The sequence below is a fragment of the Bufo gargarizans genome, chromosome 8, assembly GCF_014858855.1.
Source record: "Bufo gargarizans isolate SCDJY-AF-19 chromosome 8, ASM1485885v1, whole genome shotgun sequence".
Lineage (NCBI taxonomy): Eukaryota > Metazoa > Chordata > Amphibia > Anura > Bufonidae > Bufo > Bufo gargarizans.
In genome coordinates, this window is record NC_058087.1 from 199,657,810 (window position 1) to 199,677,255 (window position 19,446).

The following is a 19,446-nucleotide window of genomic DNA, read 5'->3' on the forward strand; positions in this document are numbered from 1 at the left end:
CAGCGCCACCTGCAGGTCACGTGGATACAGCGCTACCTGCAGGTCACGTGGATACAGCGCCACCTGCAGGTCACGTGGATACAGCGCTACCTGCTGGTCACGTGGATACAGCGCTATCTGCAGGTCACATGGATACAGCGCCATCTGCTGGTCACATGGATACAGCGCCACCTACAGGTCACATGGATACAGCGCCCATCTAGGTCACATGGATACAGCGCCACCTACAGGTCACATGGATACAGCGCTATCTGCAGGTCACATGGATACACCGCCATCTGCAGGTCACGTGGATACAGCGCTATCTGCAGGTCACGTGGATACAGTGCCATCTACAGGTCACATGGATACAGCGCTATCTGCAGGTCACATGGATACAGCGCCACCTACAGGTCACATGGATACAGCGCTATCTGCAGGTCACATGGATACACCGCCACCTGCAGGTCACGTGGATACAGCGCCACCTGCAGGTCACGTGGATACAGCGCTACCTGCTGGTCACATGGATACAGCGCCATCTGCTGGTCACATGGATACAGCGCCACCTACAGGTCACATGGATACAGCGCTATCTGCAGGTCACATGGATACACCGCCATCTGCAGGTCACGTGGATACAGCGCTATCTGCAGGTCACGTGGATACAGTGCCATCTACAGGTCACATGGATACAGCGCTATCTGCAGGTCACATGGATACAGCGCCACCTACAGGTCACATGGATACAGCGCTATCTGCAGGTCACATGGATACACCGCCACCTGCAGGTCACGTGGATACAGCGCCACCTGCAGGTCACGTGGATACAGCGCTATCTGCAGGTCACATGGATACAGCGCCATCTGCTGGTCACATGGATACAGCGCCACCTACAGGTCACATGGATACACCGCCATCTACAGGTCACATGGATACAGCGCCACCTACAGGTCACATGGATACAGCGCTATCTGCAGGTCACATGGATACACCGCCATCTGCAGGTCACGTGGATACAGCGCTATCTGCAGGTCACGTGGATACAGTGCCATCTACAGGTCACATGGATACAGCGCTATCTGCAGGTCACATGGATACAGCGCTATCTGCAGGTCACGTGGATACAGCGCCACCTGCAGGTCACGTGGATACAGCGCTATCTGCAGGTCACATGGATACAGCGCTATCTGCAGGTCACATGGATACAGCGCCACCTGCAGGTCACGTGGATACAGCGCCACCTGCAGGTCACGTGGATACAGCGATATCTGCAGATCACGTATATACAGCGCCACCTGCAGGTCATGTGGATACAGCGCCACCTACAGGTCACGTGGATACAGCGCCACCTGCAGGTCACGTGGATACAGCGCTATCTGCAGATCACGTATATACAGCGCCACCTGCAGGTCACGTGGATACAGCGCTATCTGCAGATCACGTATATACAGCGCCACCTGCAGGTCACGTGGATACAGCGCCACCTGCAGGTCACGTGGATACAGCGCCAGAGGATGGGACAGAGGAGAATGATGAAGACTGGGTGATACCTGACCAGGACTCATCACCCGCTGCTGGAGGAGGGTAAGTAGCCCCCAGCCATCTCCTGGGATTCTTCTCTTCCTCACATTTCACTGAACTCTGGGAAATCGGTGTCATTTCTATTTCTCTCCAGACATTGTGATTTCCCGGAGATCATTTATAGGACAGTTAGGAGAAAACGGAAGCAACTGGGCCCCAGCGGAAAATACTAAAGAAGGGAGACTCCATTATTAGGGGAACAGATAGGGCGATCTGTCACCGGGATCGCCGAACGCTGTGCTGTCTTCCTGGCGCTAGAGTTCGACACATGGCGGATCGGGTGACAGATTACTGGAGGGGCTGGAGAAGATCCAGCGGTCATGGTCCATATCGGAACCAATGACAAAGTTAGGGGTAGGTGGAGAGTCCTTAAAAATTATTTCAGGGATTTAGGTCACAAGCTCAGGGCAAGGACCTCAGAGGTAGTGTTTTCCGAAATACTGCCGGTACCACGGGCCACACAAGTAAGGCAGCGGGAGATTAACAAGTGGCTCAAGAACTGGGGCAGGAAGGAGGGGTTTGGGTTCCTGGAGAACTGGGCGACTTCTCTGTACAGGCTCCATCGTAGGGACGGGCTGCACCTCAATGGGGAAGGGGCAGCTGTGCTGGGGAGAAGATGGCTAGAAGGTTGGAGGAGGGTTTAAAGGGGTTGTCTAGGGTCAGAGCTGAACCCGGACATACCCACACTTTCACCCCGGCAGCCCTCCTGAGGCTAGTATTGGGGTATGTCATGCTCCCATGCGTTCCCTTGCCCTGTGCTGGATCGCGCAGGACAAGGGCTCTTCTATTTACAATCACACACTGCCGGGCGGAAGCTTGAGCCCAGCAGTGTGTTCGGTGACGTCACCGGCTCTGATGGGCCAGCTTTAGCAATGCCCTAACTGTTTTACAGGCTAGGGCAGCGCTAAAGTCCGCCCATCAGTGTTGGTGATGTCACCGGGCTCACTGCTGGGCGGAAGCTTCTGTCTGGCAGCCCGAAGGAAAGTCCGCTACGTCACCGGATCTCCTGAAAATGACTTTGCCCTGCGCGATTCAGCTCAGGGCAAAGGAGAGCATCGGAGCATAAACTGTCAGGGGGGCTGCCGGGGTGAAAATGGACAACCCCTTAAAGGGAACCTGTCACCCAAAAATCGCCTATTAAGCTGTTTACAGTACCTTATAGTGCTGTATAGTCGTTTCCTGATGCACTTTTTGTTAGTTTTGCAGCATGTATGCTCAGTCAGAAATCGATGTTATATTCAGCTGCTGCCCCGTGCTTCAAGTCAGGCTTGAAGTCACGGGGGCAGCGGCCTCGGCGTCTTACATGGCCCTCTCCCCGCCCCCTGCCTCTGTGACTGACAGCCGAAATCCGATTCCGGGACCGCGCTCAACGGCCGCATGCGCAGTAAAGGGCGGCAGGAGCGCGGTCCCGGCTGCCGCGCGTACTACGCGCCGTCTTACTTTCGCCGCACTGCGCATGCGCCCGACATCCTGTATCAAACGCGCCCGCGCCCGGCATCTGGGCGCGGGCGCGTTTGATACAGGATGTCGGGCGCATGCGCAGTGCGGCGAAAGTAAGACGGCGCGTAGTACGCGCGGCAGCCGGGACCGCGCTCCTGCCGCCCTTTACTGCGCATGCGGCCGTTGAGCGCGGTCCCGGAATCGGATTTCGGCTGTCAGTCACAGAGGCAGGGGGCGGGGAGAGGGCCATGTAAGACGCCGAGGCCGCTGCCCCCGTGACTTCGTTTCCTGACTTGAAGCACGGGGCAGCAGCTGAATATAACATCGATTTCTGACTGAGCATACATGCTGCAAAACTAACAAAAAGTGCATCAGGAAACGACTATACAGCACTATAAGGTACTGTAAACAGCTTAATAGGCGATTTTTGGGTGACAGGTTCCCTTTAAAACTAGGGACTGGGGAGGGTAATTATGTTAAATGAAGGGAAGATAGAGACCGGGGGAGGTAGTGGGACTGGGGGAGGAATGTAAGGAGCGACTAGAACAGCTCAGAAGGAAAGGTGTAGAGTAAAAAATATACATAAACCTCTTACATGTATGTATACTAATGCCAGAAGCCGGACTAATAAACCGGGGAACTGGAATTAGTGATGTGTGAGGAGGACTATGACATAGTGGGAATAACTGAGACACGGCTGGATGATGGCTATGACAGTGGGAATAACTGAGATACAGCTGGATGATAGCTATGACAGTGGGAATAACTGAGACACGGCTGGATGATAGCTATGACAGTGGGAATAACTGAGACACGGCTGGATGATAGCTATGACAGTGGGAATAACTGAGACACGGCTGGATGATAGCTATGACAGTGGGAATAACTGAGACACGGCTGGATGATAGCTATGACAGTGGGAATAACTGAGACACGGCTGGATGATAGCTATGACAGTGGGAATAACTGAGACACGGCTGGATGATAGCTATGACAGTGGGAATAACTGAGACACGGCTGGATGATAGCTATGACAGTGGGAATAACTGAGACACGGCTGGATGATAGCTATGACAGTGGGAATAACTGAGACACGGCTGGATGATAGTTATTGCAGCGATCGGACACGCAGGGAAAAAACACGTGAGGCTCACGGTGGGCCGATGGGGGCAGTAGTTGTTCGTACTCACGGTTAGCAGATGCCTCCCTGGGCCGGCGTGCAGTGATGAGGAAGACGGCATGAAATCCTCCGGGGCACGCTCCGTTACAGGGAACACCAGCCAAATGGAAGTTGAGGTGCCCTTGATGGTAATGGGTGTAAGGTGATTTGGTGGCTGGGCCCTTGGTTCGTGACGCCAGCACTGTAAGGTGCAAATGTTGAGAGTAGTAGTAGTAAAAATGAGGAGTCGTTTCTTGTAAACCAGTTGAACATTTACTGACAATCAATAGTCTCCGGACAGTTGTACAGATCATCAATGGAAAGCGTTCTGTATGGCACAAATAATAATAAGTTCTCGTGTACGCCGATTATCAGGTAATGGCAGTTGTCAATGGAGGGATTCTTCTACTGCTGACACTCTACAGGCCAGGATCCCGGTGGTAATCCTAGGTCCACTCTACAGCATCTGGTACTAAGTATGCGGATATGTCTGGTTACTATGAGCTATCCTTTCAGGGCGATCTCCCTTGTGGCAGGCAAACTCTTCTGCTTCATTATTTGTAGGATACGCTTCTAAATAGGTTTTTCCACTATGACCCGGAAGGACAATTCTGCGCACTAATTGTCGAGTTGTGTCCTGGCACTCGGAGAGTTGTTCTCAGGCACTGGTGCTGATGAGGTCCATGACCAGGTTCAGCCGTTACCCTCGCTAGGCTCTCCGCATCTTTGTACATAGACTCACTGCCTCGTGCTTGGTTGCTGGGGTTGTCTTCTCCAGACTGGATCAGGGTCCAGAGGAAAGGAAGACAGCTACATGGTGATTAAGGGTACTTCACACGTCCGTGTGTGTTTTGCGGATCCATGGATCCGCGGATCCGCAAAACACGGACACAGCAATGTGCGTTCCGCATTTTGCAGACTGCACATCACCGGCACTAATAGAATATGCCTATTCTTGTTTGCAATTGCCGACAAGAATAGGACATGTTATATTTTTTTGGGGAACAGAAATGCGGACCCGGAAGTGCGAGTTTACATTTCCGGAGCCGGGCCGCACATCATGCGGCCCCATAGAGATGAATGGGTACGCAATTCCGTTCCGCAAAATGCAGAACAGAATTGCTGACGTGTGAATGGGGCCTTAGGCCTGTTTCTCTCCTCCATGAACTTGCTTCTCCTCTCTCACTCTGACTCTAACATAATCTCCTGTAAGCTAGACACACCCCACTATATATACTACGTGGCACCAGCACCACCTAGGGGCGAGTGGGTGTAATGACATTGCCAGCCAGATAATAGGAAATACCATACATTGCAAATAATCACATATATATATTCAGATATTCAGATGTCCCATTTACACACTGATGTGGGACGCTGCACTATGACTGGGCGGTTAATGTACAGGGTTACAGTCTGTTTAGAAAGGATCATCTAAACCGGAGAGGGGGAGGGGGGGGGGTTATTCCTTTATGTAAAGTCCTGTCTAAAGCCCACACTCCGGGAAGATATAAGTGAGGGACACGGACATGTGGAGTCTCTGTGGGGAGAGATACATGGAGCTAAAAACAGTAATAAATTACTAATAGGAGTTTACTATAAACCGCCTAATATACCAGCGTCCACAGAAAACCTACTACTAAACGAGATAGACGAGGCGGCAAATCATAATGAGGTGGTTATTATGGGGGACTTCAACTACCCAGATATAGACTGGGAAACTGAAACTTGTATATCTCATAAGGGAAACAGGTTCTTGGCAATAACCAAAGACAATTACTAGTGTTGATCGAGCACCATAGTGCTCAGGTGCTCGGGGTCTCGGGCCGAACACATCGGGATGCTCGGGGGCTCGGTATAATGGAAGTCAATGGGAGAACCCGAGCATTAAACCAGGCGCCCCCTGCTCTGAAGAGGGGAGGGTGTCTGGTCCATAGGAAAAGGAATGGAAACACGACTGAAATGGTTCGGGAACAGCATGGGGAGGACGTCTGGATGCATCTCGGACTCCCAGGTCGCTGCTGGGAACCATGTTGTCCGAGTAGTGCGCCACTTTTACAGACTGAGAAAAATGCGCACAAAACCAAAGATAAAATCGCTTTAGAGAAAAAAAAATTAGGAAATGGAAACATTCCTTCCTGTATATTTACTTGTATATAAAGTGCAAGCGCTGCCAAATATTACAAGGAAGAGGCTCCGATACAACCTGTATATCACATAAAGAAGGGAATCATACACAGCCATGAAAAATTATGATTGATGGCCTGCTGGTGACCCTCAAAAACTATTGGAGCAAGGGCCTGCTGGTGACCCTCAAAAACTAATTTTGCGTCCATCAGTTGCTGCCTCCGAGCTGGGTTCAACGGCTGGGGGCAAGATGGTGACGCAGGTGTTCCAGTGTTATGAAGTTATTGGGGCTTCTAGGACCTCCCTCGTCATTGGTTAATTTATGTTATATATTTTGTATTTATTCAATAAACGGCTGCTGTGGCCGATTAAATCCAAGCAGTGGTGTGTTTATTTCTATGGGTTTGGGGGGAGGGGTTGGGAGTAAGGTGATGGGTAATATAGTGGGACTGAACAAATAGCCAATGCCCTCTTCATGAGCGTTCCTCCCGGAGCCTGTCCACATCGCAGCTCCCAGCCTGACCTGCAAGTGCTGACTGGGGTCACATAGCATTATACTGATTTATGATGCAATGTAACCCTTACAGTTCTGGAATGTGTTGGATAACACTGACATAATGCCACGAGCAGCAATAAATACACACTCAGACAAAACACTGGCGGCAGGGCAGGCCAGCACCTCCAAGGCGTAGAGCGCCAGTTCGTGCCGTGTGTTTACCTTGGACACCCAGTAGTTGTAAGGCACAGTGGGATCATTGAGGACGCTGACACGGTCTGCTATGTACTCACCACCTTCACCATCTTCCAAATTTTTTTTTGCAATTTTTCAACAAGGATCTTCTGGTATTGCACCATTTTGCTCATCCTCATCGAAGTTCTCTTTGTAGCCGGGGTCGAGAAGGGTGAACAACCAGTAATCTGTGTTGTCTAAAATGCGTATAACGCGCAGGTTGCTGGAAAGGCAGCCTAACATGATGTCAGTAATGTGTGCCAGAGTCCCAACAGGCAAGACGTCAATGTCGTCATCAGGAGGATCACTCCCAATCTCCTCATCCTCTTCTGCCCACCCACGCAGAACAGATGGAATTAAACTTCCATGGGTACTACCCTCTGTAGCAAAGGCAACCATCTCCTGCTCCTCTTCCTCTTAATCGTCAAATTCGTGCTGCGAAGACGCACTGAGGGTGGTCTGGCTATCACCCTGTGTAATGTCTTCCCCCATTTCCACCTCTTCCACAAGCAAAGCGTCCGCCTTAATTGTAAGCAGTGGGAGTTTGAGTAGACACAGAAGTGGGATGGTTACGCTGATAATAGCGTTATCACCGCTCACCATCTGTGTTGATTCCTCAAAGTTTCTTAAAACCTCACAGAGGTCAGACATCCATGCCCACTCCTCACTTGTGAATAGCGGAAGCTGACTGGAAAGGCGACAGCCATGTTGCAGCTGGTATTCCACTACTGCCCTCTGCTGCTCACAAAGCCTGGCCAACATGTGGAACGTGGAGTTCCAGCGCGTGCTCACGTCGCAAAACAGCTGGTGAGCTAGTAATTTCCAGCACTGCTGCAGCGTAGCCAGACCGGCTGAAGCTGTCGATGACTTGCGGAATTGTGCACACATGCGGCGCACCTTCATCAGTAGCTCAGGCAAATTGGGGTAGGTTTTGAGAAACTGCTGAACCACTACGTTTAAGACGTGGGCTAGGCATGGGATGTGTGTCAGGTTGCCAAGCTCCAAATCCACCATCAAGTTACGGCCATTATGACACACAACCATGCCTGGTTCTAGGTTGAGTGGCGAGAGCCACAGCTCAGTCTGGTCCCTTATCCCCTGCCACAGCTCTACGGCGGTGTGCTGTTTGTCCCCTAAGCAGATCAGCTTCAGCACGGCCTGTTGCCGCTTCCCCACTGCAGTGCTACACTGCTTCCAGCTACCGACTGATGACTGACTGGCGCTGCACGCGGATAATTCAGAGGTGGAAGTGGGGGAGGAGGCGGAGAAGGAGAAGTGAGGGTTGGAGCCACTACCGTAGGTGCTGGCGGAAACCCTGATCGACGTAGGGCCTGCAATCCTTGGCATTGGTAGCACCTGTGCCATCCTAGGGTACGACTCGCTCCCGGCCTCCACAACGTTCACCCAGTGTGCTGTCAGGGAAATGTAGCGTCCCTGGCCAAATGCTCTTGTCCTTGTGTCCGTGGTTAAGTTGACCTTCCCAATAACTGCGTTGGTCAGGGCACGGGTGATGTTACGGGACACATGTTGGTGTAAGGCAGGCACAGCACACCTTGAAAAATAGTGGCGGCTGGGGACTGCGTAACGCGGGATGGCTGCCGACATGAGGCTGCAGCAGGCCTCAGTATCCACAAGCCTAAATGACAACATTTCCAGGGTCAGTAATTTGGGAAGCTGCACATTTAGTGATATGGCCTGTGGGTGGGTATTCGCACTTGCGTTCAAATGCCTGGGGTAAGGACATTTGTACGCTGCGCTGGGGACACAGAAGTGGATGTGCTAACTGATGGTGCTGCGAAGGTCCAGGGTGAGAGGCATCTGGGCCTGCACCTTTGACAGGGGATTGGCCAGCACATAACATAGGGGAAGAGGAGGCAGTGGTCTGACCCGCAGACACAGATGGTGGACCCAGGCGTTCGGCCCACCTATTACGGTGCTTTGATGCCATGTGGCGGATCATGCTGGTGGTGGTGAGGTTGCTAGTGTTCATGCCCCTGCTCATTTTTGTATGGCCCAGGTTGCAAATTACAATTCTTTTGCCGTCTGCACTTTCCTCAAAAAAGCGCCAGACTGCTGAATACCTACACCTTGGCAAGGGAGATTGCCGCAAGGGGGTGCTCCGGGGGAACAGTTGCGGGCCTGTTTGGTGTGGCCCACCTTCTCCCTTTTGGCACCCCACTGCCTCTTCCATCCTGTTGCGGTGCTGCAGATCCCTCCCCCTCTGTACTGCTGTCCTCGCTCGGCTTTCCACCTTCCCAGGTTGGGTCAGTGACCTCATCGTCCACCACCTCCTCTTCCACTTCCTCACTCTGATCATCCTCCTGACTTGTTGACCTAACCACTACCTCAATGATTGACAACTGTGTCTCTTCCTCTTCCTGAACCTCTTGAGACAGTAATTGCCATTGACTTATTGGCAACTGTGTCTCATCATGATCCACCTCATTAAACACTAATTGCAGTTCCCCACCGTCATCTTCTTGTGACTGTGGATGCTCAAGAGTTTGGGAATCAGGGCACAAGATCTCCTCATTTCCCTCTTTAAGTGTGCTTGGCAGGAGGGCCAAATCAAAGAATGGCGCTGAAAAGAGCTCCTCGGAATATCCGAGTGTGGGATCACTTGTTTGACCAGACTCTCCATGGTGGGAGGAAGGAGGATCAGGGTGAGGATTCTGTTGACCAGACTCTTGGCTACTGAGACTGGACTTTGTAGAAGACAGGGTGGTGCTTAACCCAGTGGAAGCATTATCTGCTGCAATCCAACTGACCACCTGGTCGCACTGGTCTGACTTCAAGAGTTTTGTCCTGCGCCGCCCCCTGTTAACTGGGACATGAAGCTAGGTATCGTGGATAGTGTTTATTGTGCTCTGGCAGCAGGCACAGTTTCACCGCGCCCAGGGCCACGGCCTCTGCGTGCACCATCAGCAGCGCGGCCACTTCCCCGTCCCTTAGTGCTCACCTTCTGCATATTAAATGTTCTATATGATTGAAACTCAGACGTACAGTAGCGCAGGATTTGTAAGTGTATGCACAAATTTTTTTAAAAGGTATTTGGGATGTGGAAACGTCACACAGGAGATATCCCGCAGATAATGTCAATGCTGTCACCAGCGGCTAATGAAAAATTACAGGGAATGTCCCAGGTATTTGGGATGAGGAAACGTTATACAGGAGAGGTACCACCGGTAATGTCACTGTCCGCAGCGTCTACGTAAAAAAGTACACTGGATGTCACAGATTTTTTTTACCGCACACGTTGCACTGCAGATGTGGCCCTGGTAATGTCACTGTCAGAAGCAGACACCGTCTATTGACAAAGTACACTGGATGTAACAGATATTTTTGGGATGCGCCAGGGGCGTTGCTAGGGTCTCAAAAGATCCGGGGCCCAAGCACCAATGCATATGGCCCAATTCTCTAAGTTGAACAACCGCATCTCCCCCCTGCAAACACGAGCACTGAAGACTCGCTATACAGCAGCACATACAGTACCGCTCACATCCGGTGCCTCCAGGTGACGTCTCCTCTGATGTAGATCTTCTCTGCCATCATCTTCAGACACTTCTCTCAGCCGCCTCGTCTCTGCAGAGTGTGACACACGGTGTTCTGCTTCGCGTTATTGAACTGTTGTATAACACTAGTCAGACAGCTTAACAATAATTCAGAAGTCAAGAAACGTGAGACGTCAGATCTGTCTGTGTTCTCTTTTCTGAATAACTTTGTAAAACTACAACATGAGCATAAACAAAACATATGTGTCAGTATGCAGTACGCAGCCCTGCAGGGTATAGCGATGTGAGGTCACGGTTACTTAGGCAAACGAGGGTTGCTATGGGTTACTCACAGTTTGTAGGAAGACCCTGGGCAGGCGTACAGCAGTGATGGAGAGGCTGGCACAGGGGTCCTCTGGGGCACTCTCTGTATTCAGGGACCAGGCCTGATGATGGGTGAGATGCCCTGGATGTTGCAGGTGTTTAATGTGCCGGGGGCAAGGTCCTTTTAAGGTTCGTGACGCCAGTGCCTGTAACGGTGGCACACCGGTTGAAGATAGTGGTAGGAGTAATAAGTGAGGAACACGTTATTGTGGTGAACCAAACTTTCTTTTACTGGAAACAGTTAAACTTTATACAGTTTGAATTCAGTTCCACTTTGCAGCAGTAATCAATAGCAGGCTTTACATCAATGGCAGGTAATGTTCTTTGCAAGATACTCAGAGGGTAAAAGCAACACTCACAGACCAGGCTGCACTATTCCTCAGAACTCCTGGCTGTCTGTATCCCAAGGCCCGTATGCCCTAATGCTGGCTTTTATCCTTGGTAGCAATCTTCCTCAGGTATATATCCCTTGCTTTATGTAAATGATACTTCTGCCCTTCAGCTTACTCGACTAGCTGGAACACTGGCTCTGCTCTGCTCTGGTTAGGAACTGCAGGTTTCTTCCAGAAGGCAAACTCTTCTCTTGGGGTGAATCTTCTGAGCTAACAGGGGCTCAATATCCTCAGGCAGGCTGATCTTCACACTCACTAGCCTCCTGGTATCAACTAGAAGCCTGGGCTATCTAGCTGCATGTCAGGATGTGGCCCTTAGCTTCTCTCTGGCTAAGGTGCACACTTCCTTCTGTATCTCCACAGACTCCTGACTACACAGACTAACCCCTCCCTGTCTGGGTCTGAATATATATACTAGGGGTTCCCTAGCTCCCTCTAGTGTCTAAGATGTTGAACTACTCCCTAATAGGCCTGCTGCACATATCACAGGGAAAATACACATAAAATACATATTAAAATGCATTAAAATATACTGTGAAATACACTGCCACTGTCCCACAGGAGGTGGAGAACAACGTGGCCCAATTGACCCTTGTGTAGTGCCCACATTTACCTAGTGGGACACTACAAGTACATTAAACATAATACATCAGCCTCACTCCATCAGTGAGAGTACTCACAGACAATTTCATCATAAGTCCAGGAATAGATCAAGAGCTCCTCTGCATGCAGCCTGCTAGATCCAGGAGCAGTCATGAAATGGAGGAAATACAGTTCCAGGTTAAAGGTTACTTCCTGGATGGCAGCAACGTCAAACATAACATATTTCAGTATAATCTTTACAGCACATTACATACATGCATTATGCACAAAATGGGCAGAACACTCCCTGTCTGGCCTAATTTATTATGTCACTACCTAAATAAGTACTGCTATGCAGAAAAAACATATAAACAGGAATGGAATCCTAGCTAATCTGAAACTAAAACTATAATGTCAGTTATATAGGTCTAAGATAAATTTTGGAAGTCCCATTCTTCGCAATCTTGACCTCCACCTTCCTAACATTGCCATCCCTGCTTGGAAGAGCATTGACAATAAGTCCTACAAGCCACTCGTTCCTGCTCTCTTGGCTGTCTTTCAACAGAACAACATCACCCACTTTTACATTTGGGCGAGCCTCAGTCCATTTCCTACGGCGTTGCAGATTTGACAGACACTCCCTCTTCAATCTTTTCCAAAAGGTGTCTGCCAAGCATTGTACTTGCTTCCATTGTTTCGCATGAACTTGTGCTGTACTTGTGGTTCCGGATGGAGCAGACAAAGAGTTCACCTTTTGAGTCAACAACATTGCTGGGGTAAGGACCATAGGTGTATCTGGGTCTGAGGACATAGGAACTATAGGCCTGGCATTCATAATAGCTGTAACCTCTGCCATAAAGGTACTTAAAGTCTCATGGGTCCAGTGAGCAGTTTTAGTTTGTAGCAACATAGCATCCAAAATTCGCATGGCAATACCTATAAGTCTTTCCCAGACACCACCCAGACCCATGTACATCCTCTGTCTTGGAGAAAGTCTTGCAATTGTGATTCGCTGGCACAAATGTTAAGTTCCTTGCAGGCTCCTACAAAGTTTGTTCCTCTGTCAGAACGGAGCAGTTTTGCTGGGCCACGAATTGAGAAGAATCTCCTCAAGGCATTAATAAAGCTTGATGTTGACATGGTTTCAAGTAGCTCTATGTGTACAGCTCGGGTAGACAAACAAGTGAAAAGGACTGCCCATCGTTTACTGTCTGCGCTGCCTCCTCTAGTGCGACGGGTTAAAACAGACCACGGACCAAATACATCTAAGCCCACATTGGTGAAAGGTGGTTGAGCAATTACTCTGTCCTCTGGTAGCTCTGCCATCTTTTGACTTTATAACCTTCCTCGCAGCTTGCGACAGATGACACATTTGTGTATAACAGCTGATACCAAGCGTTTGCCACCAAGAATCCAGAAACCTGCGGATCTAATTGCACCCTCTGTGATGTATCGCCCTTGGTGAACTACTTGTTCATGATAGTACCTAACAAGCAGTGTGGCAATGTGGTGATCATAAGGTATAATGACAGGCTGTTTCTCTTCCTCTGAAAGTTCTGCAAGAGACAAACGTCCACCTACTCTCAACAACCCATTTTTGTCTAAAAAGGGGCTAAGCTTCCTAAGACGGCTTTGTTTTGGGAATGTCTTTTGTTTTTTAATGCAGTCAATTTCCTTCTGGAAATGTTTGCTTTGAACAGAAGAGATTATAACAGACTTTGCCTGAGCAAGTTCTTCTAGATTGACTTGTTCATGGAAACTTTCCCACCTTCTGACCTGATTGCTGCTGGATTCCCTCTGGAAGGTTTTAGCGACATGGATGAGTCTGGCTTGGGTCTTAACTAATATCTTCCAGCAAGAAAATCTATAAAAGCAATGTGAGTGAAGTGTGGCTTCAGAAGCTCTGGTGCTGAAGCTTGTAATCTCAAATCTGATTTCAGGGTCAGCTTCAGGCTCTATGAGTGGAAAAACATTAGCAGTGTCTATCTGCTCACAGTGTGGTTGGTACACACCAAACAATGGTAGATACCAGTGTTCCCAGTCTGTCTCAAGTGGTCCTGCAACTTCAGCGTGATCATTGTCCAGCATCCCCTTAATGAATTCAGTGAAATCTCTTTTCACTTCTGGCTTTCTCTGCAGTGTTTTGCTAAGTGAATGCAGACGCTTCATGGCTTGCTCCCTGTTACTAGGCAGAACACGTTTGGGTGTGCGAAAGGGGAGAGGGGCCACCCAACTGTGATTGTCATCTTGGTAAGCCTCTCTATCCAAAATCTGCCAGAAGGTCTGATCCTCTATAGAGAGGGCCTGTTATCATCATCTTTGGTTTTCTGAAATACTGTTATCCCTAGATTGTCTGTCTTAATGTTGGAATTGACTTCTTCTTTACCATATAGTGTAGAAGAGTCACAGTGTTGTGTTGACCTGCCAAAGCTTTCCTTGACAATGAAGTTGTTGTGACAGGGACTAGAGTTGAGCGAACACCTGGACTAGAGTTCGACCGAACTTCCCGGAAATGTTCGGGTTCGGGATCCGAACTCGACCCGAACATCGCCCCGAACCCCATTGAAGTCAATGGGGACCCGAACTTTTCGGCACTAAAAAGGCTGTAAAACAGCCCAGGAAAGGGCTAGAGGGCTGCAAAAGGCAGCAACATGTAGGTAAATCCCCTGCAAACAAATGTGGATAGGGAAATGAATAAAAATAAAATAAATAAAAATTAACCAATATCAATTGGAGAGAGGTCCCATAGCACAGAATCTGGCTTCATGTCAGCAGAGAATCAAGCTTCACGTCACCCAACATTGGAACAGTCCATTGTCAGATATTTAGGACCAGAACCCAGGCAGAGGAGAGAGGTCCCGTAACAGAGGATCTGGCTTCATGTCAGCAGAGAATCAGTCTGCATGTCATAGCAGAGAATCAAGCTTCACGTCACCCAACATTGGAACAGTCCATTGTCAGATATTTAGGACCAGCACCCAGGCAGAGGAGAGAGGTCCCGTAACAGAGAATCTGTCTTCATGTCAGCAGAGAATCAGTCTGCATGTCATAGCAGAGAATCAGGCTTCACGTCAGTCACCACTGCAACAGTCCATTGGCATATATTTAGGCCTAGCACACAGGCAGAGGAGGGAGGTCCCGTAACAGAGAATCTGGCTTCATGTCAGCAGAGAATCAGTCTGCATGTCATAGCAGAGAATCAGGCTTCACGTCAGCCACCACTGCAACAGTCCATTGGCATATATTTAGGCCCAGCACCCAGGCAGAGGAGAGAGGTCCCGTAACAGACAATCTGGCTTCATGTCAGCAGAGAATCAGTCTGCATGTCATAGCAGAGAATCAGTCTTCATGTCATAGCAGAGAATCAGGCTTCACGTCAGCCACCAATGCAACAGTCCATTGTCAGATATTTAGGCCCCGGCACCCAGGCAGAGGAGACGTTCATTCAACTTTGGGTATTCTCGCAATATAATGGTAAAATGAAAATAAAAATAGGATTGAATGAGGAAGTGCCCTGGAGTCCAATAATATATGGTTAAGGGGAGGTAGTTAATGTCTAATCTGCACAAGGGATGGACAGGTCCTGTGGGATCTGCAACACGCCAGACCTGCAGGGGATGACGAAGTGAGGTCACGGTTATGGGCAATCGAGGGTACTCACTATATTTGAAGAACCCTGGGCAGGCGCGTGGCAGTGAAGGAGAGGTAGACACGGTTCCTCTGGGGCACGCTCTGTAGATAGGGACCAGGCCTGATGGTGGATGAGGTGCCCTGGATGTTACAGGTATTTTGTGTGCCTGGGGCAAGGTCCCTGTGGTATTCGTGACGCCAGTGCCTTTGGACGGTGGCACGCCGGTTGGTGGTTGGAATGATGAAGGTACACAAGTATATAGTGAACCAAACGTAAACTTTACTGGACAATCCAACTTTGTACAGCAGGTGTAGTACAGTCTTTGTATCACAGTTCCACAAGGGGGCTTATTCACAATATGGCAGGCAATAGTCATGCAAGATACACAGAGGGTAAACTTCACAAGCACTCAGCAGCAGGTTGTACCTTTCCTCAGAATCAATGTACAGTGTCCTTTCTAGAACTCCTGCTCTGACTTTATATCTCCCAAGGCCCAGATGCCTAAAAGGATGGCTTAAATCCTTGGTTACTGACTTCCTCAGGTATTATACTTCTTGCTATGCTTTCTAAAGGTCCTCTGCCCATCAGGGTCACTTTGCTTACCCTGGGTCGCCTCCTCCTATCAGGTGGATAACTGTAGGTTTCTCCCATGAGGTTGGTTCCTGCAACTGGGGTATCTCTACTGAGCTGATCCTAGCTTCAGGAGCTTCAGGTGGACGAGGTGACTCCTCTAGTCCCCTGGAATGAACTAACACTTCCCTGTCTGGGCCTTCCTATATAAAACTAGGGCTCTCTAGCTCCCTCTAACGTCTGGGAGGCTAAACTACACCCTGACAGGCCTGACACCCAGATAATACAGGGAAAAACATGCACATGACATTTAATGCAATGCAACACATTAACCTGTGCAGTGCCCACCTTTACCTGGTGGGACACTACATACCCCCACGCTATAACGTTGCCCGTCCTCGGCGCAACATGGAGGGTCCGCCCATCTGGAAGCGGCAACCTGAAAGATAACAGAGAACGTACATATACAATATTCACCACATTTAACAACACAACAGTGGGCAATATGGATCACTGGAAGGAGTGGTGGCAAGGGGCATCGTTCTCTTCTCTCAGGATAATGTGAGGGAACAGGGGCGCTGACCTGGCACAGCGTATCAATAAACCAGGATAGTCCATATAAAATGTAGATAAACATAAGTCCTTGGAGGCTCAAAAAAACAACATGAGTCCGTACCCAGGCTTGCAATGGTTAAACAGGGGTTTCCCGTGAGGGGCTACCTGGGCCCATAACGTAGTCCACAAACCTCACAGGTCGGTGCCCCCTGGTAGAACGGGTAGACCTCCTTACTGGCAGGGATTCTTCCTGCCTGGCTTCAGGAATGTCAGAGGAGACCATTGCCTCTGGAGCTTCTTCAGGAGGCTGAGGGCTAACAGGAACAGGAGCAGGAACCAATAGATTCAACCAAGGCGTGAGGGCCCAGTGGAGCGGCTCTTTATCATGGATTAAGTTCTCCACAGCCTGCATAGGGTCCATAGGTGGAGCCGGCAACTCTTCCTCAGTAGGCTCAGGTTCCATCTCCTCCGCCGCTGGTTCTCCTTCTATACAGGGTTTGAGGCGGTTCCTGTGAACAACTTGGGGACCTTTTCCTTCCCTGGAGATCTGGTAAATGTGGGCCGCAGCATTAGGTATGGCAGTGATAAAATAGGGAATCCTTTCCCATTTGCTGTCCAACTTGCTGGTCCGGTGGTTGATTTTCAACCATACCTTGTCTCCTAGAGCCAGGGGTCCCGCATGGGCAGTCTGGTCAAAGTCCTTCTGCTGCCTTTCTCGAACAATCTCCATCCGTTCCTGGACAATCTCCTTAGCATTAAGAAGACGCCTTTGGTGTTCCACTACCCAATCAGTCATAGGCAGTGGGTTGATCTCATCCGGCACCTGTACCCCTAGGGAGTGGTCCGCAGGCAATCTCCCTTGTCGGCCGAACATCAAATAGAACGGGGTGTAACCGGTGGAACAATGGATGGTGTTGTTGTAAGTGTACATAAGCTGCGGAAACAGAGTAGGCCAATCTCCCCTCGTCTCAGGGGGTACTGCTCTCAGCATTTCAATGAGAGTCTTATTCATTTTCTCACAGAGTCCGTTACCTTGCGGATGATAGGCGGTGGTCCGGACCTTCTGGCAGTTGTGTAGCAGGCACATCTCATGGAACAGCTGTGACTCAAATGCGGACCCTTGATCAGTGAGGATCCTTTCTGGGCAACCGTAGGGCAGCAGGAAATGCTTCCAGAACGCCTCCGCTGTGGTCTTTGCTGTCAGGTCTTTCACAGGCACTGCTACGACAAACTTAGTGAAGTGATCAATTATAGTCATGGCATATGTATACCCTGAGCGACTCGGCTCTAACTTTACATGATCAATGGCAACAAGTTCTAAAGGAGCCTTACTTACGATGGGATGGAGAGGCGCCCTCTGGTCATGGCGTTCAGTTCGCCCCACAGCACAGGCAGTGCATTCTCGGCACCATTTCTCGATATCTTCTCTCATCCCGATCCAATAGAATCTTCTGCGAATGGTGGTCTCAGTCTTTTGCACACCGAAGTGTCCGGACTGGTTGTGGTACATATCCAGTACCAGGCTGGCAATCACCCTTTCTTTGTTATCTTGCACTTGAGCCAACACGGCCCCCAGGCCTCTCTTACTGGCATCTGTGTAGAGGTGGAATGGCTTCTGATAATCTGGGTAACCCAGGACAGGGGGTTCAGTCAACTTCTTCTTTAGGAGTTGGAAGGCAATTTCCCGCTCTTCATTCCACTCAACAGGAATAGGAGTCTTTGGGCTCTTTTTTGGATGCCCTCTCAAGAGTTCCTGGATGGGATCCGCAATTTGTGCGAAATGCGGGATGAATCGCCTATAATACCCTGCAAAACTGAGAAAGCTTCTCACCTCTTTCACGGTCGTGGGAGTAGGCCAGTTACGGACAGCAGCAAGTTTGTCAGGATCAGGCTGTACTCCTTCGGCACTGACAATGTGCCCGAGATATCTGACGGCTGGTTTCAGCAGGTGGCACTTGGATGGCTTGATTTTGAGGCCATATTTAGTAAGAACTTGAAACACCTCACCCAGGTGCTTTAGATGGTCCTCATACGTCTTGGAGTATATAATGACGTCATCCAGGTATAATAGCACCGTCTCAAAATTCCTATGGCCTAAACAACGTTCCATCAGCCTCTGGAACGTTCCTGGAGCATTACACAGTCCAAACGGCATATAAATGAATTCAAACAGGCCCATAGGTGTAGTGAAAGCAGTCTTTTCTCGATCTTCTGGGGCCATGGGTACCTGCCAGTACCCACTGGTTAAGTCCAAGGTGGAGAAATAGGCTGATGACCCCAGGGCAGTCAAGGACTCCTCAATGCGTGGCAATGGATATGCATCTTTGTGGGTGATTTGATTAATTTTCCTGTAATCCACGCAGAACCTTATGCTGCCATCTTTTTTTCGAACAAGTACTAGGGGCGCAGCCCAGGGACTATGGCTGTCCCGGATTATATTAGAGTCTTTCATCTCTTGTATCATCTCTTTCACAGACTGATAGGTAGTAGGTTGTATGGGTCTGTGCCTCTCCTTAATAGGAGGGTGAGAGCCAGTGGGTATGGTATGTTTGATCACACTGACCTCTCCATAGTCTGTGGGGTGTTTGCTGAACGCCTGGTGGTGCTCCTTCACCAGCTTCAGGACTCCCTCTAGTTGCTCCTTTGGGGTGGATTCGTTCCCCACATGTAGTTCTTCCCACCAGGATGCCGTTGGGGTGCTGCTGTTCTGCGCGGTCTGGAACGCCTCCGCGGCAGGCAGACGGATCACATCCTGGAAAGACACCTGGAAAAGCTGAGCAACGGGGCAGTGTTTAAAGAGAGTAACGGGATGATCACCAAAG

At 49.8% G+C, this 19,446-nt stretch overlaps 1 protein-coding gene across 1 annotated transcript in view; it reads left to right on the forward strand.

The window, feature by feature from the left end:
• Positions 1-203: 203 nt before the first annotated feature.
• Positions 204-19,446, forward strand: part of LOC122944421 — a 59,795-nt gene continuing 40,552 nt past the window's right edge. Inside the window, exon 1 of the mRNA XM_044302656.1 lies at positions 204-1,566. Coding sequence (XP_044158591.1) covers positions 209-1,566 — 1,358 coding nt within the window. The 5' untranslated portion in view covers positions 204-208. The remainder of the gene's footprint in view (positions 1,567-19,446) is intronic.